This window comes from Amblyraja radiata, chromosome 18 (assembly GCF_010909765.2).
Source record: "Amblyraja radiata isolate CabotCenter1 chromosome 18, sAmbRad1.1.pri, whole genome shotgun sequence".
NCBI lineage: Eukaryota > Metazoa > Chordata > Chondrichthyes > Rajiformes > Rajidae > Amblyraja > Amblyraja radiata.
In genome coordinates, this window is record NC_045973.1 from 25382375 (window position 1) to 25406419 (window position 24045).

A 24045-nucleotide genomic window follows, 5' to 3' on the forward strand; every position below is an offset into this window, starting at 1 on the left:
TCAGCCCACCCTCCTGATCTGTGGCTCAGTGGTTCACCTCACACCGCTGCCGGTTCCACAACTCGCCCCTGACCTTCACCACTGAGGAGGCATGTTTCTCTGTCCTCAAACTCCCTCTTGCGAGGCTGGCGCTTCTCTCCCCCCCCCCAAACCGGCGACCCCTCAATCCCCCCGCCTTTACCCCCACTCCCACCGCTTCTCGCCTTTACCACTACCCGTCCCTGCCTCGATCCCCGCCTCAAACCCGTCTCTCCACCCCCCTCTCCTCCCCTCTCTCCGCCTCCCTCCTCTCTCTCCGCCTCCCTCCTCTCTCCACCCCCCTCTCCTCCCCTCTCTCCGCCTCCCTCCTCTCTCTCCGCCTCCCCGGGCACTGGGGCTGTACCTGTGGACGTCACTACCCCGACTAGCAGCAACTTCCTGAAACTCCGAAACAGGCGGCGACCGAGAGAGACTGACTCTGGACAGAGTGAGCGTGGGGAGAGAGAGAGGGAGAGGGAAAGGGAGAGCGGGACCGTCACCGAGTGAAAGAGACTCCAGGGGTCGGAGAGAGAAAGAAATACCAGGGGACCGATGGAGAGAGGGAAGGAGCGAGATTGACCCGAGACAGAGTGATAAGCGAGAGGAGAGGAGACGAGAGGAGAGGAGAGGAGAGGAGAGGAGAGGAGAGAGCCGGGCTAGAGTGGGAGAGAGGTGCGGAGCAGAGATCCGGAGCCGGGATCCGGAGAGCGGGCGATCGGACACGGAGGTGAGTGTTTCTCTCGATCGAGAGGCTCATTCGGACATTTGGCGATGAAACTGGTCCCGTCCGTACCCGGACCGGGCGCTCGGGACAAGCCAAAGCCAGAGTTACTCCCTCTCCCTCCCTGCTTGTAGTGTAATGAGACATATACACAGGAGTAATCATTCATAGGGTTAATCTACACTTCTCTCCCTTCTCCCCTCTCTCCCTTTCTCTCCCCCTCCCTTACTCCCCCCCTCCCTTTCTCCCCCCCCCTCCCTTACTCTCACCCCCGACTCCCTTACTCTCCCCCTCCCTTACTCCCCCCCCCTACTCACCCCCACCCCTCCCTTACTCCCCCCCCCCGATCTCCCCCCCTTATCCCCCCCCCCCTCCCTTCTCCCCTCCCTTACTCACCCCTCCCTTTCTCCACCTCCCTCACTTTCTCTCCCATCTCAGTCAATCTTCCTCTCTCCCTCTTCCTCCCACCCCTGACCGGGAGCTTGGGCAATGTAGCACTCCCTCTTCTCCCTCCTCCTGTCTCCCCAACAGCCACCCACCATAGTCTCCCCACCCCTGTCTCTCCCTTCACCACCGTCACCCTCTCCCCAGTCCCTCCTGCATTTCCCCCCCACTCCCTCTCTCCCCATCTCCTCCACCCTGTCACTTACATCTCCTCCCCATCACACCGCCCCCACCTTCCCACTTCGCTTTGTGCAATCTTGCTGTGTGAACATTGGCTGCAGGATTTTTTTCAAAGGGTCTCTGTAAACTATTGCATTGACTGTGGAGAGCTTTGGGGTGTCCTGATTCTGAAATGAACAAGACCTGGAGCCCCCCTCAGAGGGCAGGTTGTCCAAATGCCTTTGTGCGGTTTGCTGCAGATCAGGAAGTTTCCCTGTTCACCACCAAACACTTTGCAATTTAAGAAAGCAGACACAATTTGCTGGGGTTTGTGACAGGTCTCAGCCCGTTGCCCACGTGACCCGAGTTCCTTGAATTTACTCTGGTGAATTTCTTGAAAATCTCTTTTACATCATTTATTTTCCTATCGAAGGAATATAGAAGATAGAAAAGTCCAGCGCAAGAGCAGATCTTTTGTCCCACGATGTCTGTGCCAAACTCGACACAAGGAAGTGCAGATGCTGGAATCTTCACGCCAATATAAACTAATCCTCACAGCCTGCACATGATCTATATCCCCCCCCCCCCCACTGCCTAGTCACCAACCTTTAAACCCCACTCTCGTATTTGCCTCCACCACCACCACTACTTCCAGGCACCCACCACCCTCTGTCTAAATGAACTGCCCCGCACATCTCCTTTAAACTTTGACCCACTCACCATAAAGCTATGTCCTATCTCCTCCAGCCTTTGACATTTCCACCGTGAGACAAAGGTTCTGATTGTCTGCTCGATCTGTGCCTCTCGTTATTTTATCAGTGTCCAACGCTCCAGAGAAAGCAATCCAACCTCTACTTATAACTAATCCCTCCAATCTAGACTGCATCCCGATAAATGTTTCCTGCACCTTCCCCAAAGCCTCCTTGTCATTTCTGTAATGAGACCAGAACTGTATGCAATACTCCAAATACAGCATAACCAAAGTGCTATAAAGCTGTATCATGATTTCCTGACACTTGTACTCAATGTCCTGATCATTGAAGGCAAGCGTATCATATGCCGTCTTTACCGTTCTATCTATTTGTGCTGCTACTTTCAGGCAGCTATGGATTTGGATCTCAAGATCCCTCTGTACATTAATGTTTTTGAGGGTCTCGCCACTAACTATACAGCTTTCTCTCACATTCAAGCTCCCAACGTGCAAAATTTCACACTTGCTCGGATGAAACTCCATTTGCTATTTCTCTGCCCATTTCTGTAGCTGATCTATATCAATATCCCGCTGTGCACGTTGACAACCTTCCTCACAGTGTACAACTTCTAACATGTTGGCGTCATCTGCAAACTTAATAACCAACCCATCAACATTCATGTCCAAGTCATTTATATATATGATGCTCTTCAAGAGTTCCAACGCCTGCCTCTTCCTTGATTTCAAATTGCCCTTGCATATTAATATTCTCCACACTGATCTCACTGTCCTCCATGTCCTTCTCCTTGGTGAATACAGATGCAAAGTACTCGTTTAGTATCATGCCAACATCCTCTGACTACAAGCACAAATTCCCTCCTCTATCCTTCAGTGGTCCTACCCTTTCCCTGGTTACCCATTTTGTTTTTAGTGAGATATAAAAAGCCTTGATGTTTTTCACTCCACCTTGCCAAAGCCATTTCATGGCCCCTTTGGCCCTACTAATCACCTAGAGTTCTTTCCTATTTGTTTTATATTCTTCAAAGGCCAATCTGATTTCATTTTCTTAAACAGTGCACACAGATCCTTTTTCATTTTGACCAAATTTATAACCTATGGTCATCTAAGGTTTGCTTAGTTTGCCTTCCTTACTAGAACATGCCTGTCTTGAAGTCAGCAAGAGATTGAGGAACAGATATGTTGCCTTTTGTTAATCTGTCCTCGTATCTGTTCCTTGACCACCTGCTGGATTTAGGGGGGCCTATAGTACAATCCCATTGCAGTGATTGCAACCCATACCGCCTCAGCAGACAACCCTCCAGGATGTCCACTCTGAGTGCCACTAGGACATTCTCCCTGATTAATAGAACAACTCCTCCACCTCTCTTACCTCTCTCTCTAACGCATCTGAAACATTGAAACCCTGGAACGTTGAGCTGCCAGTCGAGTTCCTCCTGCCACCACGCTTCCACAATGACCATAGCATCATAGTCCCAGGCACTGACCCAGGCTCGAAGTTCACCTGCTTTACTCGCACTTCAGCCCATCAGCTCACCATATTTCATAATCCCAAGATTCAGCTTTTTAACTAGTGCGTAACTATCGATATTCACTCCGCAGGACTCATTCCTTTCCAAACCTATATCATTTGTGCCCACGTGCACAATGACTTCTGGCTGCTCCCTCTTCCCTATGAGAATTTACCAAAAAAAATGTTTTTTTTACATATCTCCTCTGCCTGATCTATGAATCTAAAATGCAGTATTTTTTTTTAATGCTTTTCATTATTCTGGCTGAATTGTGGATTAGAACACTGTGTCCCTGTTTGATTGTTTGGTGAACTGTTGACTACCTATTTCTTCCTCACATTCTATGTTCTCTGATTTCTCCAAGGCATTTGACTGCCCACCCTGTTCCCTGTGCACTGTGGACCTCTCCCCTTCACCATCCATGTTCTCCCCACTGCAGCTTCTGTCAGCATGACATTTGTTTACACATGCACTAGGGCCTGCCACCACTAGCCCACCTTTCGCTGACCTTCCCACTTTCTTTACGTTGACGTATGCCTTCCATTCAGGACTGGATGTGTTGGAATTTTGCCTTCAAGGTCATTTCCCAATGTAATCACTCCACCACTTTGGAAGATTTTTGTGTGCAAATACAAGATAAAGTTCTCTTTTGTTTCTCTTTGGTTTTATCTTTCCATCTTGCTGAAACCCTTTGACGGGTCAGCTACTTGATGTAGGGAACATTCCTAGATCCGTTCCAAACACACTGCCCCTTTGTGATCACAGGTTTGTCCTTTCCCATCCTTGCAGGATAGTTAGAATTGTTTGCATTGATATGAACAATCTGATCCACGTTTTCACTACAATGCCACCTTACTCCAAATTCTTCCCTTGTTTTCCTCCTCGAATTGCTCCTGAAAATACAACCGTTGGCACTGTTAAATCATTGACCTTTTCACATAGGACCCAGTGTCCTTCACATTAGTACATGCTTACAGTGCCACCCATTCCTATTTTAAAGGCTGTAGGCATTCGCAATCCCGATGAGCTCATTTGAGATGTTGACCTTTTCATTGTGTCTTCCCCCATTGGTGATGTGCCAGAGACCATTCTCTCACTAAGACTGCTTTCCCTCTTTACTCGGATGATGTTTTCCAATAATTTCAGTCCTAATGCAGTTCCGTTACATCACTTTTATTAATTATCCATCTTGACCACATTGGGTAGACTTGCTCTGAGCATGATTAACGGTCTTTCCATTTACCCTTCCCATCAAGAGCTTGTGCTAGCGCCCAACAAAATTAGTCCCTCTTGTGCTTGTGCATTGAACACCTTAACCCCCTCTTCAGCTACCCTGGTCTTTGCACAGGAAGCATTCTAAAATCACCCTGGTTCTGAGAACTTTCAAAGGTCTTCAGCTGCTTTTGCAAAACCATCTGCAGGACTTGAATATGTAGTCTATTGTACCCCATGATGACATGGATTTGGAATCTGTGGGGTCCATGCGTTTTTTTTGCTTTTACTTTGTAGAGTTTTGTGTCACATTCTACTAGCCACTGATCATGCTGCTTGCAGGTCTTGCCCAAGGTAGAGTTGCTGCCTTACAGTGCCAGAGACTCAGGTTCGTTCCAGACCTCAGGTGCTGCCTGTACAGAGTTTGTATGTTCTCCCCGTGACCTCGTGGGTTACCTCCGGGCGCTTCGGTTTCCTCCCACATACCGAAGACGTACAGCTTTGTAGATTCATTGGCTTTGGTTAAAAAAAATGTAAATTGTCCCTGCTGTGTAGGATAGTGCGAGTATAGAGGTGATCACTGAACAGCATGGACTCAGTGGGCCAAATGGTCCGTTTCCATGCTGTAGCTCCAAAGTCTAATACATGTTGAGTGTGAGAGATTCTGGCAGCAACAACTTTCCTCACCTATGGTTGCCCTGACAAAGTTGATGATATGTGCAAGGTACACAAAATTGCTGGAGAAACTCAGCGGGTGCAGCAGCATCTATGGAGCGAAGGAAATAGGCGACGTTTCGGGCCGAAACCCTGCAATGCAGGTTCAGTAAAAGCTGGGCTTTGTGTGCACATCTTTGAAAGGAGCGCGGCAAGGTAACAACACTGCAGATGCTGGACTATTGAGTGATAAACAAAGTGCAGGCAGGTCAGGCAGCATATGTGGAGGGAATTCATAAATTATGTTTTGGGTTGGGAGCCTTCTTCACACATCTGAGGGAGATATCTCTTCAGATGTCTGAAGAATAGTTACCTAAGCCAAAATATTGTCTGTCCACTCCTCCCAGAGATGCTACCTGACCCACAGAGTTCCTCTAGACTTTGTTTTTTTCTTACAGTAATATTGCTATTTTTTAAATTGATAACTTGTCACTTGACCGCATGTAGCTCAGAGTAAATGGTATATGTACAGTAATGGTAAATACAACAATAAATACAATGATGATTGCAGAACAACAGAATGGTGCAAGATTGTAGGGCAATCTGAAGTGGTGGAATAAATATATTAATGTATAGTAACGGAATAAACGAATGAGGTAGAGTTAAGAGTAAGAGCACACGGCAGCATCTTGTGGCAGGAGGTGTGGAAGAGCTGGTTGTTTCAGATAGCGGTGGGGAAGAAGCTGTTCTTAAGTCTGGACGTTTGGGCTTTCAAGCTCCTGTATCTTCTCCCAGACGGTAGAAGAGGGTAAAGGGAATGTCCAGGATGTCTGGCGTCCTTGATGGAACTTCCAGCCTTCCTGATGCCACGCACCGTGAAGATGGACCGGATGGAAGGAAGTGCCGAGCCTGCGATGGATTGGGCTGTGTCCACCACTCCCTGTGGGTTCAGGTGGACAAGAACAGAGCAATGACCACACCGGCCTGAGATACATCCTGTCAGAATACTTCCTGTAGCGCCTCTGGAGACGTGCAAGAGTCCTCATTAACATGATGAGTCTTCTCACGCTTTAGAAAGTCGATCCTCTGAGACATTGTCGTCAGTGTGAGGGGAGCGGGTGATGTGGAATCCGTCAACCCTGTTGGAAATCTAAAATAAACACAATGCTGGAAATACTCCACATGTCAGTCAGGGTCTCCCCACAGAGGCCGCCTGGCGGGCTGAATATTTCCAGCCTTTTCCATTCCATAGAATTTTACACTGGCCTCTTTTTGCTGCCACATTTAATGCACGACATTCGTACTGACAGCATCACAGCAATCCTGCCAGGCCTGGGTTAAAGTACACAAGCTAAGGACAGCTTGTCTGTCGTCACTGCCCACAGTCCCGTCATTGGCCGTGGCCTGGTCCCTCTGGAGGCCTTTCTCCAGCTTTGTCTCAGCAGAGCTGCATAGTGTTCTCCAGGGGCCTGTCCAATTCCCTTCTGAAAACCTGCTTCATTGTATCCACATACCAAGCTCCAGATCAGAACCTGCTAATCATGCCATCGACATTCTCACCCCCATCAGACTTCTTGTCCAACAGGTTTTGGGACTGAGTGCAGTTGTGTGCCGCTTCTAGGCAGAGCACGGGAAGTGGCTGCTGTTTCTTGTGTTGATGGTGGAGTTTTTCACCAGACTGAGATTGTTTTGAGAGCTGTGTTTGCTTTTGCCAATCTGAGTATGCGTTTAGTTGGAGGGAATGTTGCTATACTTTAACAGTTTAGTCATCAACCCATTAAACAAACATTTCAAAGAAGTTTTCACATTTTCAAATTTTCTTATTTTTTCTATCGGTTTGATTTTCTGTGTGATGGGTCTTGACCCGAAACGTCACACATTCCTTCTCTCCAGAGATGCCGCCTGTCCCGCTGAGTTACTCCAGCATTTTGTGTCTTATCTTCGGTGTAAACCAGCATCTGCAGTTCTTTCCTACACATAAATAATTTGATGACTTGGCCTGTTGGTCTGAAGTAAACAGGTTGAGGGCAGGTTAGCTGTCGGTCACTGGCCGTCTGCAGGTGGGCTGGAAGCAACACGTTTCTATGTCCCATTGACGTTAGCTACAGGCAATAGGAGGCTGAAGGGAGATATTTAATGATAGTTTGGAAGGAGAAATAAGCAAATGTTGGAGGAGACGCAGATGAAGAGCTTTGCTTGTGCTTCTGAACCAACGGCTGCGTTTTCTTTCGAGTGTGGCACTGTTTTCAGGAATACCGAGTGCTTGTTGGAAGATCCATATTGAGCCGTTCTGGTCGTTTGTTGGAGTGAAGGTCTCTTCACAGGGTGCAGATATTGGGGGAACCAGGATCTTTCTTTAATCATTCATGGGATGTGGACCTCTGAGCTGGCATATTTTGCACTCTTCTCCAGCTGTGGTCTCACTAAAGCCCTGTACCATTACAGTGAAGCATCATGGCCTCAAACCTTTTGCAAGGAAGATCAACAAGGAATCGGCCACAGTAGACTGTACCCAACATGTTCCATTAGTGGTAACATTGAGATGGGGTTGAGCAAAATGAAGGGAGAATAAGATGGGATTAGTGCAGGTTTAGTGTAAAGGGTGCTTGTGGGCTAGCACAGAGTGTGGGCTGAAAGGCCTGTTTCCATGATGAGTGATTAACATTATGATGTTTCATTTGCTGCCTTGACTTCTTGCCGTGTGTGCACCAGTGTCGACCAAATGATCAGCGTTTACTCTAATCTGCCTTTGCGATTCCTACCAAAGTGGTTATATTCGCGTTTATTCACCCACTCACACGCCCTGCTGGTCTAATCACCTGGGATCATCTGTGTTCTCCTCACTTCCACTTCGACAATCATAGAATCAATGAGAGCTGCGGCACTTTGACCTCCCTTTGGCCTTTGGTGCATGCAGCGGTGTAAACCCACGGGACAGCACCTCTGTCGAGGTCTGCTCGTGACTCGAGATTGAATCCAACAGATTTGTGACTGTCCCTTGTGTGTGAGGAATGGCAAGCACCACCAGCCTGACAATACGTACCTGGCACACACCACTCTCTGTATCCCACACATCCCCTTTAGACTTTCCCCTGCAGACATTAAAGATATTCTAATATTTAACATTTCTACCCTGGAGCTGTCTACCCTACCCTAATTACCTTCGAAATTATATCTACTTCTATGAGGTCACCCCTTGACCTCTATCACTCCAGATTAAGAGGTAAAGTATATACAATTATGAGGGATTTAGACAGGGCAGTGCCAGAAACTTGTCCCATATCAGAATGAGATAAATCTAGAGGATATGGATGCAGAGTGAGGGGAATGACATTCAGAAGGATGGGTGGACAGGGAAACCTGGGCCTGAGACAGTGGTGGAGGAGTTGTGATAGTGTTGTTATCCAGGTGACCACTTCAGTCACCCAGGCATAGATGGCCAAGGACTAAGTGCTGGGAGATGATGTTAATGTGGAAGGGTTGGCATGGATGCGATGGGCTGAACGGCTGTCTGACTATAAGGGCTGGGTGTGAATTGTAATGATTCAGTGCCGGTGGGGGAGGGGCAATGGGGTCTCCTGCCCCCTCACACACAGACAGGGATGCGCGCGTAAGGGCCGATACAGACATGGACACGCATGCACAAACACACAAACACACACACACACACACACACACACATGTGGGCGCACACATAGAGACAGATGGCATACACATGTGGTGCATACACACACACACTCACACACAATGACGGACAGGCGTACACACATACACAGACTGACAGGTCTACACACACAGGCAGGCGTACACACCGACACACACACACACACTGACAGACAGTCGAACACACACATACACTGGTGTACACGCGCACACAGGCAGGCGTACACACTCACGCTCACACTCACACATACACATTGACATACACAAACAGACAGGCATACGTAAAAACACACACACACACCTGCTGCTGCTGCTGCTGCTGCTGTCTGACTGCTGCTGCTGTGGGGAGGAGTTGGTGTTGGTGTCTGCAAGAGGGTGAGATGTAGGAAGCGCCACCTCCCCAGGGCAGAGCTTCTCCAGTCTGTCACCCCCCCCCCCCCCGTCGCAGAGACAGCCCCTGCCTCACCCCCAGTGGGCGCTCTGAGAGGGAGGAGGGTGCTGAGTGCAGTCTGCAGTGGGGTAGGGATGATGGTGGGTGAGGGTGGTGTTGACAGGGGGTGGGATGATGGGGGGGTGGGTTGACGTGGTGGGGGAGAGGGGTGGTGGTGTGGCCGGTGCTGACTGAGCTGACGGGGAGGGAGGGGGGGCTGGGCTGTGGGGGTGGGAAGTGAGCTGTGGCTGACCTCAGGGTGGGGGGGGGGGTGGTTCTGGAGAGTGGGGTGAGCTGGTGGAACCCGGTGCTGTGACTGAGCTTGTTGGGGGGGTGAGGGTTGGCTGTACGGGACAAGGTTGGTGGGGGCTGTTGTCCTGGGGTGGGGGGGGGGGGGGTGGGCTGGGTGCGGGGACGCTGCGTCAGCTGGGGGGTGGGGGTGATGTGCTGGGAGAGGATAGGGGGGGGGGGTGGGAGGAACGAAGAGTGTGGGGCAGAGGAGTGACCCGAATCTGGTCTTCTCGATACTTTCAGACTTGGCGTTTTTTCTCGGTCTGTCGTTGTTCGTCCTCTGGATCTAAGACCGGCTGCATTTGTACATTGAGTGTTTGCAGAGTTTGAGGATTAATGCCACTAGAATCAGGCCGAGGAATGGGGGGGGGGGGTGAGGTACAGTGGGCTTGGTCAGCAAGTCTGCACAACGTATTTGATCAACAGAGTTGATTTCTGCTTTTAATAAACGGTGTTGGTTCAGGTCGGGGCCAAGGGGCTGAAGTGTGGGTGTCAGTGTGTGGGTGTGTACACACTGGGGTGAGGGTGTGTGAGATGGGGCATCCAGCCAGTGTTGTGCGGCAGGTTGCACTGAGGATCGTGGGGCAAGGTGGGGATTACATCCGTGGACTGTGTGACGGGGACTTGCAGAGCTGGGTTTCAAAGTCTGGCGTCTGGTGCTCGAGCAGATATGATGTGTGTCTTAAGACGGGTCCCAATCTAAAACGTCCACGTTCTCCATTGATGCTGCCTGGCCTGCTGAGTTACTCCAGCATTTTTTTTGTACTTTGTCTGTTCCTTGTGTCTCCATGTTTCCTTTAGATGAAAGGCAGACCTGCAGGAATTAAAAAATAAATCTAAATGGTGCAAGACTACAGAGTTGACATGCAGAGGGATCTGTGGCCGAGACTGTGTTAAATTACAAGCTAATGTGCAGGTGGTTTGGGACACGAGCAATGTATTTATTAGGTGTTGTTTCTGTGACTTAGGGCATTGGTGAGAGAGATCTGGAATGCAGCGAACTTCATGGCCACCATGAATTTCATTCCATCCCAGTGCACGGGACAATAACCAATCTGTTTGCAGGACCTTTATTTACAGAAGGTTGTAACTGGGAACAGTTGAGGGAAGCCTGCCCAGACTACTACCTTCAATAGGCAGTTTGTCCAGCGTAGTCATGTTGGAAAGATCAGACATGTATCTGTTGTTGGTCAGAGTGAGACGCACCTTGACGGAAACGTTACAAGATCCTAAATTGTGCTGACTGGTGATGCACGGAACATTTTCTCATGTGGGCAGTCTTAGGGTGAGTGTTTAAAAATAAAGGTTTCCTACTTAAAAAATGGATGAGGAGAATTATTCTCTGTCGGTTGTAAATCTTTGGACCCCTAGGTCAGGAAGGCAACCTGGTCAGCATGGACAAGTAGGGCCGAAGGGCCTGTTTCCGCACTGTACGACTCTACACTTGATCAGCAGGGGAGAGAACGATCACAGTGATGGATGGTGAAATTAAGATTACCCGTCAATTCAGCCAGGATCTGCCCCCACCCCGCGACCCCCTACCCTCGCCCCTCATAATCCCCCCCCTCCCCCCCCTCCGGGCTGGGTGACGTGGAGCCACCAGGCAGTCGTGGGCGAGGGGAAGGGACGGCTTTTGTTATTTTAATGCAAAGCGTCAGAATGTTCATTAGATAGCAATTAGTGTCAGATCGTTTGTCTCGGAGTGAATCTGCGTCAGTCGCCCCCTCCTCTTGCTCTCAAGCTAACCTGTGGAGGGGGGGAGGGAGCGAGAGCAGGGGACAGGGTGTTGGTGCGGGGTGGGTGGCTGGATCATGGAGACAGTGGTGATGGTGAGGGTGAGACAGAGGGTTTCAATCCTCCCCCACAACTAACCATTTCTCCCCACACTGTTCTCCTGTTCTACCCTCCCCCCCCCCCCCATCTCTCCCCACACCTCCCCGTCCCACACTGCTCCCTGTCCCTCTCCCCCTCACGGCTCCCTGTTTATTCCCCCCGCACTCTGTTCCCCTTCTGTTATCATCGACAAATCTTCCCTGAAAGCCACCGTTCCAGTGCGGAGCTTTGTATTAGGGCACTGGAAACCGATGAAGGACGTTGGTTGGGTGGGGAGATATGGGTGAGATATGGGAGAGGTGTTGGTGATAAACGTGTGTGGAGAAGCAAGGATTGTCCTCGCCTCGTGGCCATGCTGTGACCAGCCTGCACTGGCCATTGGGTGGTGAAGTCGCCCAGTCAACATGAGTCTTGTGTCCCTATCTAAGAGCAGGACCCCAGCCAGAGGGTGGGGGGTGTCCTCTGTCTCCCACACTGATGCCGTCATTATTCTGGGGATTAAAATCTTTCCAGAGGAACAGGAAGAAGAGCTTGATGGAGAAACCTACCTGGAATAGTGACCGTTCTGTGTAGATACACAAAAATGCTGGAGAAACTCAGCGGGTGCAGCAGCATCTATGGAGCGAAGGAAATAGGCAACGTTTCGGCCCGAAACACTGCCTATCTCCTTCGCTCCATAGAAGCTGCTGCACCCGCTGAGTTTCTCCAGCATTTTTGTGTACCTTCGATTTTCCAGCATCTGCAGTTCCTTCTTTAACACTGTTCTGTGTAGATGTTTGTGCTGAGAGTGCTGGTGAGAGTTAATCTGAACATGGAACAGCACAGGAACAGGCCCTTCGGCCCGCAATGTATGTGCCGAACATGATGCCAACTCTTATCTGCCTGTACGTGATCCATATCCCTCCATTCCCTGCATATCCATGTGCCTATCCAATGTCTCTTAAACACCACTATTGTATCTGCCTCCTCCACCACCACCCCTGGCAGCGTGTCCCAGGCACCCCACCACCCTCTGTGTAAAATAACTTGTCCCTTGGGTCTCCTTCCAACTTTGCCCCTCTCACCTTCAGGCTGTGCCCTTCTCACACCCTGAGAGAAAGGGTCAGACTGTCTGTCCTATCTAAGCCTCTCATCATTTAGTACACTTCTGGGTTTGCAACACAGCGGAGGGTGGAGAGAGTTACAAAGGGACAGATTCCAAATGCAGGAGAAGAAAGGGAAGTGATAAAATTACATTTTTAACTTAAATAAGTGATGAGGGTTTGGAGGGCAGTGGGTGTAGGTGCAGATGGATCGGAGAGTAGTTGGAGAACGTGTTGGGGTGGCTGGGAAAGAGGGGAGGGATGGAACTGAGGGAGTTATTGGTCTGAATGCCTGCCATCTGTACCAGAGTAAGAGCTGTTGTTCCCAGGGCTGATGCATGGACAGAACTGTGGAAGGTCCATTGCCATCGACCAGCCCACCGTTCATGATCACAGCAAAGTCCCAGATCAACTGGGAATGATTGACAAGGGCATTTAACTCGGCATAAAAGTGCTAGATGTTGCGTTTTGGGAAGTTACCAAGGGACAGGTAACTGTTAGGACCCTGGGGAGTGTTGTCAAACAGGGAGACCTTGGGCTGCACGTGCACCCATCCTGAGAGTGGCGGCACATACAGGCCCTTCTGCCGCCAGTCGGGGAATGATGGACATGTACCACAAGGTGCCTTGTTCCGGGAACACGCTCCAGGGTCCTGCACTTGCACGTTTACCATTGTCGGTCGGGGCGTTGAGTGCAAGAATTGGAGCATCATGCTGCAGCTGTTCAGGATGAGGCCTGGAGGGGGGAGAGGGGCTCTGGTGCAGGAGTGGTCAGGATGGAGAGAGGTGCGGGTGGAGGGGGAGAGGTTGGTGGTGGGCGGGAAGATTTAAGGTTGGGTTGGGGGGGAAAATGGGAAGTACAACGGGATCTGGGGGTCCTTGTTCACCAGTCAATGAAAGTAAGCATGCAGGTAGAGCAGGCAGTGAAGAAAGTGAATGGCATGTTGGCCTTTATAACAAGAGGAGTCGAGTATAGGAGCAAAGAGGTCCTTCTGCAGTTGTATAGGGCCCTAGTGAGACCACACCTGGAGTATTGTGTGCAGTTTTGGTCCCCTAATTTGTGGAAGGACATTCTTGCTATTGAGGGAGTGCAGCGTAGGTTTACAAGGTTAACTCCCAGGATGGCGGGACTGTCATATGCTGAGAGAATGGAACGATCAGGCTTCTATACTCTGGAGTTTAGAAGGATGAGAGGGATCTTATTGAAACATATAAGATTATTAAGGGTTTGGACAGAGGCAGGAAACATGTTCCCGATGTTGGGGGAGTCCAGAACCAGGGGCCACAGTTTAAGAATAAGGGTTAAGCCATTTAGAACAGAGACGAGGAAACACTTTTTCTCTCAGAGAGTTGTGAGTCTGTGGAATTCTCTGCCTCAGAGGGTGGTGGAGGCCGGTTCTCTGGATACTTTCAAGAGAGAGCTAGATAGGGATCTTAAAGATAGTGGAGTCAGGGGATATGGGGAGAAGGCAGGAACGGGGTACTGATTGGGGATGATCAACCATGATCACATTGAATGGCAGTGCTGGTTCGAAGGGCCGAATGGCCTACTCCTGCACCTATTGTCTATTGAAAAGAGGTCAGGGTGGAGGGCTAAGGTCACGGTAAGGGGGGGAGATGGGGTCAGGATTCGGGTAGTGATCTGGCGGAGGGGACCAGGCATCGTTTGCCTGGTGGACTGAGCGTTTTTTTATAACCAAAAATAATTGAATCAATTATTAACAATAATATTTGCAGTACAAAATAAATCAAAACAAAACCCACCACCATAATACAAGATAAACAAATATACTAAATGAACTACGAAACAACTATATCACATTCCTTATTGAGGATGACTTCCATCCCATGCGGAGCCCAAATGTCCCGGAAATCCCCACAGGGTGCCCGTGGGCAGCGTGTAATCCCTCTCATGTACCACCAGGGCGTGGACGTCAGCGTGGACTGAGTACTTGGAAGGGTGTAGGGATGTGGGGGGGGTTGAGACCTCAGGGCAAGTGCAGACCCGGAGACTTGGGGGGGGGGGGGGGGTGGGCGAGGGGGTCCTGGGATCTGGAGCAGGACAGGTCAGGGTGGAGGGGTGAGGTCACTGTAAAGGGGCAGGGGTCCAGGGGGATGGGGTTCGGGGTAGGTGTGTGGTGGAGGGGTCCAGGATATATATTGTGAAGTTTCATGGGATGAGAGGACATCTGATAAAACTGCAAGCTTGTGCAAGCCGGAGGATTCCTCCATTGAATGAGGAGTTATGGACACGGCTCATTGTCACAAGGCAAAGGGATAGACAGGAGTGAGATGAGGAGACCTTTCTCCAAAGCGTGATGAACCTTTGGACCTTCTCTTCAGTGGGAGGCTCGGAGGTTGCGATCATTCAAAGTGTTGATTGTTAGATTTCTGAGAGATACTGAAATCAGGGTGTGTCAAGAGGGAAGAATATTTTATTGTCATTGTGTCCCAAAACAGAACAATGGAAATCTTACTTGCAGCAGCACAACAGATATTTAAGCATAGTCAACACCATAATAAACAACAAACAGGTTCAGCCACACACAGTGGAAGGTGCCAGTGTAAGTGGCACTGGATGAAGCCAGTGTGAGGAGTGCTCTGGGGGAAGCCAGTGTAGGAGGTACTGAAGAATGCCAGTGCAGGGGGGGGGGGGACTGGATGATGCCAGTGAAGAAGGTGGCACTGAATGTTGCCAGTGTGGGGCACCTGTGCATGGCGTGTGCTGAATCTTGTTGGTGGAGCGGCCCCTTCCTGCTCTCCTTCGGATTTTGAGCTCTTTGACCAACCTCCTGACAGCTCACTGTGTTTTCGAGAAAATTGAGAAAAATCAATTTCTCGGTGATGGCCTGGGCAATGTCAGACACTTTGCCCTCTGGTTGAAGGGATGCTGGAATGTGCCTGAAATTCTGGCCAATCTTCAGCATTTCAGAAAGCTGAGGATTGTATTTAGAAGCAACATTCAGGTCTTCTGCCTGGGTGAGGTGTGATTAGTCCGTGATCTACCATCAGTTACGGGACCCTCCAGCTCAGCAGATGTAATGTACTAACCACCATACTCAGTTCCCTGACTGATGAAGGCCAATGTACCAAAAGCCTCCTTTACCTGGAGCCCATTCACCACCCTGTCTGCGTGATCGAGGGGAGGGGAGTGAGTTCTGGCCGGGCCTGATGCCTCTGGATTTGTCAAGTCCCATCCAACATTGACCAGGGCTGTCAGATTATAACCAATTCCCCTGGTGTCGCCCCCCCCCCCTCCATTCCTCTCGTTGTTCCTCTTCTCCAAATCAGTCGCAGCTCCGTAAAACCGAAACTAAAGACCTTTTGCTGACTCTGCAGATCTCTGGTTTATTCATGACCCTGACAACGTTTGCAGCTGAAACCTCACCATGTTAGGCATTTCCTTGCACCAGCAAGTGTCGCAATACTCGCTCGTTTAGTGAAACATTGGTATTGGTTTAAGATTGTCACATTTACTGAGATACAGTGGAAAAACATTTTTGCGTGTTATCCAGTCAAATCATCCCGTACATGAGTACAGTCAAACATATAAGATTATTAAGGGTTTGGACACGCTAGAGGCAGGAAACATGTTCCCGATGTTGGGGGAGTCCAGAACCAGGGGCCACAGTTGAAGAATAAGGAGTAAGCCATTTAGAACGGGGACGAGGAAACACTTCTTCACACAGAGAGTTGTGAGTCTGTGGAATTCTCTGCCTCGGAGGCCAGTTCTCTGGATACTTTCAAGAGAGAGCTAGCTAGGGCTCTTAAAGATAGCGGAGTCAGGGGATATGGGGAGAAGGCAGAGACGGGGTACTGATTGGGGGTGATCAGCCATGATCACATTGAATGTCGGTGCTGGCTCGAAGGGCCGAATGGCCTACTCCTGCACCTATTAAGGGACAGAAGTTTAGGGGTAACATGAGGGGGAACTTCTTTACTCAGAGAGTGGTAGCGGTGTGGAATGAGCTTCCAGTGGAAGTGGTGGCGGCAGGTTCGTTGGTATCATTTAAGCATAAATTGGATAGGCATATGGATGAGAAGGGAATGGAGGGTTATGGTATGAGTGCAGGCAGGTGGGACTAAGGGAAAAAAATTGTTCGGCGCGGACTTGTAGGGCCGAGATGGCCTGTTTCCGTGCTGTAATTGTTATATGTTATATGGTTATTGTCACACACAAGTACAAGTAGTGCAAGTAGAAAAATACCAGAGTGTGGAATATAATGTCATTGTACTGTTGCAGTTACAGAGAAACTTTTGTGTAGATAAAATAGTGCAAGGCCACAGTGAGATAGGTTGGGGATCAGGACCACACCCTAGTCTATGGGAGGTCCATTCAGATGCCTGATAATGTCAGGGAAGAAGCTCTTCCTGAGTCTGGTGGTGCGCGCTTTCAAGCTTCTTCTGCCAGATGGGAACAGAGAGAAGAAGGAGTGACCGGGGTCCGACCAGTCTTTGATGATGTTGGCTGCTTTCCCGAGGCAGCGTGAAGTGTAGTCGGAGTCGGTGGTGGGGAGTCTGGCCTGTGTGACGGACTGGGCTACATCCACAACTCTCTGCGGCTTCCTGCGGTGTTGGGCAGAGCTGTTCCCAAACCGAGCTGTGATGCATCCCGATACGATGCACCTGTAGACGTTGGGAAGAGTCGTTGGAGACGTGCCGAACCTCCTTGGTCTCCTGAGGAAGTAGAGGCGTTGATGTGCTTTCATGGCCGTAGCCTCAATGTGGCTGGTCCTGGACAGATTGTTGGTGATGTTTACACGTGGGAACTTGAAGCTCTCGACCATCTCCACTTCACCACCATTGATGCTGACGGGGACAAGTTCCCCACCACCTTCCCTGGTCAATAACTAGATACTTGGTCTTGCTGACATTGAAGGAGAGATTATCTTGATCTTCCAAGTATTGGGCCCACCACAACTCAAGCCCAAACTCTTTGGAGCAAGTTGGATGCAGACCTCAGCTGGGAGACCCAGGTGGCCAGCCCAGAGTAACCAATGCAGTCCTTGTTGCAATCATGAGGAGGGAGCTGTTCTCTGTATCTTTCACATTTTGTTTTAACTTGCAGTGCGTGCTGTGCCTGCTCAATGTGTGGTGTAACCAACCTCTGTGACCTTACTCCCTGACTGACGCGATTATTATTGACCTCGATCCCCGGACCCCATTTGGAATTGGTATTAGTTCATTATCGTCGCATGTACCAGGATACAATGAAACACTTTGTGTTTTGTGTCACTTTTGTGTCTATTTTGTTCTTTTCCTGTTGACCGCTGTGGTTAGAATTACGACACAATCCTTGCTGACCTCCTGCATTCCAGCCATGGCCTCGCTGGTTGTGGGGCCTGGAGTGTGTCTGCAAATGGCACAGGCTCTCTCCCAGAGGGCCACCACCAACCGGAGGCAGGCTCATAGAGGGGCCACTCGTTCCCACCCAGCACAAGGAAATCCTCTGACCAACGTCCACTCCACCAGCTGCCCAATACTGGGGGGACACTGGAGGAGTAGCCGCAGTATTCAAAGGGGCTGCATCTTCACACTCTTCATATTAACCTCGAACGTAGAGCAAAGACCAGGAACAGGCCCTTCGGCCCCCTCTGCCTGCACATGATCCATATCCATTCCCTGCAGATCCATGGATGTGCCTATCTAAAAGTGTCTGGGGTGGAGCCCGATACAAGCATATTCTCGTATCGGTCTCCATCACCACCCCTGGCAGTGTGTTCAATGCGCCCACCACCCTCTGTGTAAAACTAAAGTGTGTCCTGCACATCTCCTTGGTGGGATACATCCTCACCTGTTACCTTGGACCAGTCTGGAACCAGTGGTCAGACAAGGCTATAGAACCAGATATGGACAAATATATGGATGGGACGGGGTTTAGAGGGATGTGGGCATTTTTCCTTGCTGGGAGCCCCATGACTGTGACTCGACAGCATTTTACACGTGTTGCACCCTGGCCAAGGGAACAAGGCTGGAGTTCAAACGTGCAGATTCCACCTTCTCCTGGCTGAGTGGGGAGGAAGGTGGACACTATCCCAGACATGTGGTGATGTTGTAAATGACCTTGCTCACACGGATCGGTCAGTGTGGGTTATGTGGGTCAGCACGGAGCCCAGACTGGTGGTTATGGTCCAGGTTATAATGGGTCCACCTTTGTTTAAAGCATCTTAAGCATCTCCCCGGTCGCCAGGCTTTCCCCGATGGCCCATGTGCAGTCACACCCCAGCCATTGTCTGTGATCCAGCCCCCAATGTGGAGTCAGCCACAAACCTCACAGAGTCGGAGCCCAACTCGGCCACTCAGCCAAACGTGTGCAAGGACAACTATCATGGGACATAGAAAATAGGTGCAGGAGTAGGCCATTCGGCCCTTCGAGCCTGCCCAGCCATTCAATATGATCATGGCTGATCATCCAACTCAGTATCCTGTACCTGCCTTCTCTCCATACCCCCTGATCCATTTAGTCACAAGGGCCACATCTAACTCCCTCTTAAATATTGCCAATGAACTGGCCTCAACTACCTTCTGTGGCAGAGAATTCCAGAGATTCACCACTCTCTGTGTGAAAAATGTTTTCCTCATGTCTGGTCACCTATCCTCACTGACTACGGTCTGTGGGTCAGGAAGTTTACCCCGTTACAGGGGAGTACTGGGTCAAAGTCCAGGAATTTGGAGATGAGTTAGGTTGGAATTATAGTGTTGAAGGTGAAGCTATAGTCAAAAATAGGAGTCTGATGTGGGAGCCCTTGTCCACATGGTCAATAAGTCACGCTCTCTTTTTTTTCCTCTGGCACCAGTATGATCATAGTTTTCGTAAAGCAGGAATCTCAGATTGATTCAATCTTGCAAACTCTGGTGACTATAAGCCAAATTGATGGGGATTGGTCTGTCACTGTATAACACTGGAATTGGTGACTGGGGATTGCTGTCTGTGTAGTTTCTGTGCGACTCAGCCTTCAGTTGTGTGTTACACGTTGTTCCATATCAGTGACCATGGATTACAGACCGTGTGATGGGGTACACACTGCCCAGCACCGTCTTGTGGTCTCTAAGGCCAGTGTACGTTGCTCTGGGTTCATCTCTGTTTACCCTCTCTCTCTCTTCACTCTGCAGGCTCCTCTAGATCGCCATGGCTCCGTTTCTGCGCATCTCCTTCAGCTCCTACGAGCTGGGGCTCCCCCTGAATCTCTCCGAGAACCAGCAGCCATTCATTGCTGTGAAGATGAAGGAAGCCCTGACCACAGGTACGAGCCTTCTGGTCCTGACCAGCCCGTGAGACCCACGTCCGATTCTCCATGAAATTAGTAACCGGGGGAAGCCCTGACCTTGCAGCCGGGATCTTGTCCCAACTCCCCACTCTCTTTCTCCCCCCCCCCCCTACTCTCCTCCCTTCTCTCCCGCCATTCCCCCATTATCTTATGACCTTCATCAATTGTCCGTCTGTCGCCTCTGCAGAGCGTGGCAAGACCTTGATCCAGAAGAAGCCCACCATGTACCCCGAGTGGAAGTCCTCCTTTGACGCTCACATCTACGAGGGGCGCGTCATCCAGATCGTGCTGATGGGGAGCCCTGAGGAGCCGGTGTCAGATGTCACCGTCGGCATCTCCGTCCTCGCCGAGCGATGCAAGAAAGGCAACGGAAAAGCAGAGTTCTGGGTGAGTGCCGGCACGGTTGTCCTGGGATGGGGATGTCCAGGGATGGGGATGTCTTGGGATGGGGGTTGTCCTGGGATGGGGATGTCCAGGGATGGGGATGTCCTGGGATGGGGGATGTCCTGGGATGGGGGATGTCCTGGGATGGGGGTTGTCCTGGGATGGGGATGTCCTGGGATGGGGATGTCCTGGGATGGGGGATGTCCTGGGATGGGGGTTGTCCTGGGATGGGGATGTCCTGGGATGGGGGATGTCCTGGGATGGGGGATGTCCAGGGATGGGGATGTCCTGGGATGGGGATGTCCAGGGATGGGGATGTCCTGGGATGGGGGTTGTCCTGGGATGGGGGATGTCCTGGGATGGGGGATGTCCTGGGATGGGGGTTGTCCTGGGATGGGTGAGTGCCGGCACGGTTTGCCCAGGGATGGGGATGTCCTGGGATGGGTGAGTGCAGGCAGGGATGTCCAGGGATGGGGGTTGCCCTGGGATGGGGGTTGCCCTGGAATGGGGATGTCCTGGGATGGGGATTCCCTGGGATGGGGATGTCCTGGGATGGGGGTTGTCCTGGGATGGGTGAGTGCTGGCAAGCTTTGCCTAGGGATGGGTTTTGGAGTTGGGCTAATGGATGGTCAGGGCTGGGGTTGGGCCAGGTATGAGTGTTGGCCACACTGAGGCAATCAGGACCACGAGCAGAAGAGGTCAAGAGTCTCTGTGGACTTTGTGGTGTCCAGGGCGGTATGGGTGAGACCAGTGGTGTGTGCGCTTTGAGGTCACGTGCTGAGTCCTGGGACCAGATGTTGTTTATTGGTGATCTCTGTCCACAGCTGGACTTGCAGCCCCAGGGCAAAGTACTGATGGCCGTGCAGCTGTTCCTGGAGGACACTGGTAAGGAGCTTGCCTTCTCCAAGGCCGAGTGGCCAATGGTGTGGGAGCGTCATGGGAGACATCTCCGATAAATGCTGTCATGAGGTCATGTGAAAGGAGTAGCATTAGGCCATTCGGCCCATCAAGTCTACTCCACCATTCAATCATGGCTGATCTATCTCTCTCTCTCTCCTAACCCCATTCTCTTGCTTTCTCCCCATAACCTCTGACACCTGTACTAATCAAGAATCTATGTATTTCTGCATTAAAAATACCCACTGGTGGCCTCCATAGCCTTCTGTGGCAAAGAATTCCACAGATTCACCACCCTCTGACTAAAGAAATTTCTCCTCATCTCCTTCCTAAAAGAACATCCTTTAATTCTGAGGCTACGACCTCTCGTCCTAGACTCTCCCACTAGTGGAAACATCCTCTCCAAGCCTTTCACTATTCGGTACGTTTCAATGAGGTCCCCCGTCATTGTTCTAAACTCCAGCGTGTACAGGCCCAGTGCCGACAAACGCTCTTCATAGGTAAATCTACCAATTCCTGGGATCATTCTTGTAAACCTCCTCTGTGCTCTGCTCCGGTCTCTCCTATTCTAACAGCGAGCTTGGGTCAAGAGTCTCCCCAGATCCAGCCTTTCAAACCCAACAGTTCATCACAAAAGTGACCTGTGAGGAGGCACAAGGTGCAGGGATCTGAAACAGAGAGCAAACTGCCAGAAGACTTCAGCAGATCAGGCAGCACCTGCAAATGTCACAGCGACCCGTGTTCGATCCTGACTACGGGTGCTGTCTGTGTGGAGTTTGTACATTCTCCCTATAAATTATCCGTAACGTGTTGGGTAGAGCTATTGTATGAGTGATCGCTGGTCGGCGTAGACACCATAGAGTCGTACAGCGTGGAAACAGGCCCTTTGGTCCAACTTGCCCATGTTGACCTACATGTCCCATCTACACTAGTCCCACCTGCCTGCATTTGGCTGATGTCTTCTAAACCTATACTATGCATGTACCTGTCCAAACACTTCTTAAAAGTTGTGATTGTACCCTCTGTACCCTTTCCGAAGCCTTCACATCCTTCCTGTAATGGGGCGAGCGGAACTTCATGCAATATTCCAAATGTGGCCATAGGACCAAAGTCCTCTAAAGCAGCATCATGACTTCCTGACTCTGATACTCAATGCCCTGACCATTGAAGGCAAGCTTACCATATGCTTTATTTCCCCTCTATCTACTTGTGTTGCCACTTTCAGGAAGTTATGGACTTGGACCCCAAGATCCCTCTGTGCATCAATGCTGTTATTAGTCTTGTCATTATCCGTATATCTCCCCCCAAAGGACAACACCTCACATTTGCTTGGATTAAGCTCTATCTGCCATTTCTCCGTCCATTTCTGTAGCTGATCTATATCCTGCTGTATACTTTGACAGCCTTCATCACATTCCGTGACCCCAGCAATCTCGGTGTCATCTACTAAATTACTGATCAACATATCTACGGTTACCTCCAATCCAGTAAAAGTGGCAGGCAGACAAATCCAGGGCAAAAATCTAAAAGGGCCACTTTTCAACATAATTGTATAAGGGTGTATAATTGTATAAGGGTGTATAAGGGTTGTATAATTGTATAAGGGTGTATAAGGGTTGTATAATTGTAAAAACAAGCCTGAAGGCTTTGTGTCTCAATGCAAGGAGTATTCGTAATAAGGTGGATGAGTTGAACGTGCAGATAGCCATTAATGATTATGATATAGTTGGGATCACGGAGACATGGCTCCAGGGTGAGCAGGGCTGGGAGCTGAACATCCAGGGATATTCAATATTCAGGAGGGATAGAGAGAAAGGAAAAGGAGGTGGGGTAGCGTTGCTGGTTAGAGAGGAGATTAACGCAATGGAAAGGAAGGACATTAGTTTGGAGGATGTGGAATCGGTATGGGTAGAGCTGCGAAACACTAAGGGGCAGAAAACGCTGGTGCGAGTTGTGTACAGGCCACCTAATAGTAGTAGTGAAGTTGGAGATGGTATCAAACAGGAAATTAGAAATGCGTGCGACAAAGGCAAAACCGTTATAATGGGTGACTTCAATCTACATATAGATTGGGTGAATCAAATTGGCAGGGGTGCTGAGGAAGAGGATTTCTTGGAATGTATGCGGGATAGTTATCTAAATCAACATATAGAGGAACCAATGAGAGAGCAGGCTATTTTAGACTGGGTATTGAGTAATGAGGAAGGGTTAGTTAGCAGTCTTGTTGTACGTGCCCCCTTGGGAAAGAGTGACCATAATATGGTTGAGTTCTTCATTAGGATGGAGAGTGACATTGTTAATTCAGAAACAATGGTTCTGAACTTAGGAAAGGTAACTTTGAGGGTATGAGACGTGAATTGGCCAAGATTGACTGGCAATTAATTCTAAAAGGGTTGACGGTGGATATGCAATGGAAGACATTTAAAGACTGCATGGATGAACTACAAAAATTGTTCATCCCAGTTTGGCAAAAGAATAAATCAGGGAAGGTAGTGCATCCGTGGATAACAAGGGAAATCAGGGATAGTATCAAAGCGAAGGATGATGCGTACAAATTAGCCAGAAAAAGCAGCATACCAGAGGACTGGGAGAAATTCAGAGACCAGCAGAGGAGGACAAAGGGCTTAATTAGGAAAGGAAAAATAGATTATGAAAGAAAACTGGCAGGGAACATAAAAACTGACTGCAAAGTTTTTATAGATATGTGAAAAGAAAGAGATTAGTTAAAACAAATGTAGGTCCCTTGCAGTCAGAAACAGGTGAGTTGATC

General features: G+C 49.8%; 1 protein-coding gene across 1 annotated transcript in view; it reads left to right on the forward strand.

Moving 5' to 3' along the window:
* Nucleotides 1–368: 368 nt before the first annotated feature.
* prkcd (protein kinase C delta) overlaps nt 369–24045 on the forward strand; it is a 37729-nt gene continuing 14052 nt past the window's right edge. The window contains 4 exon segments of the mRNA XM_033036907.1: nt 369–745; nt 19840–19970; nt 20182–20381; nt 21203–21263. Coding sequence (XP_032892798.1) covers nt 19856–19970; nt 20182–20381; nt 21203–21263 — 376 coding nt within the window. The 5' untranslated portion in view covers nt 369–745; nt 19840–19855.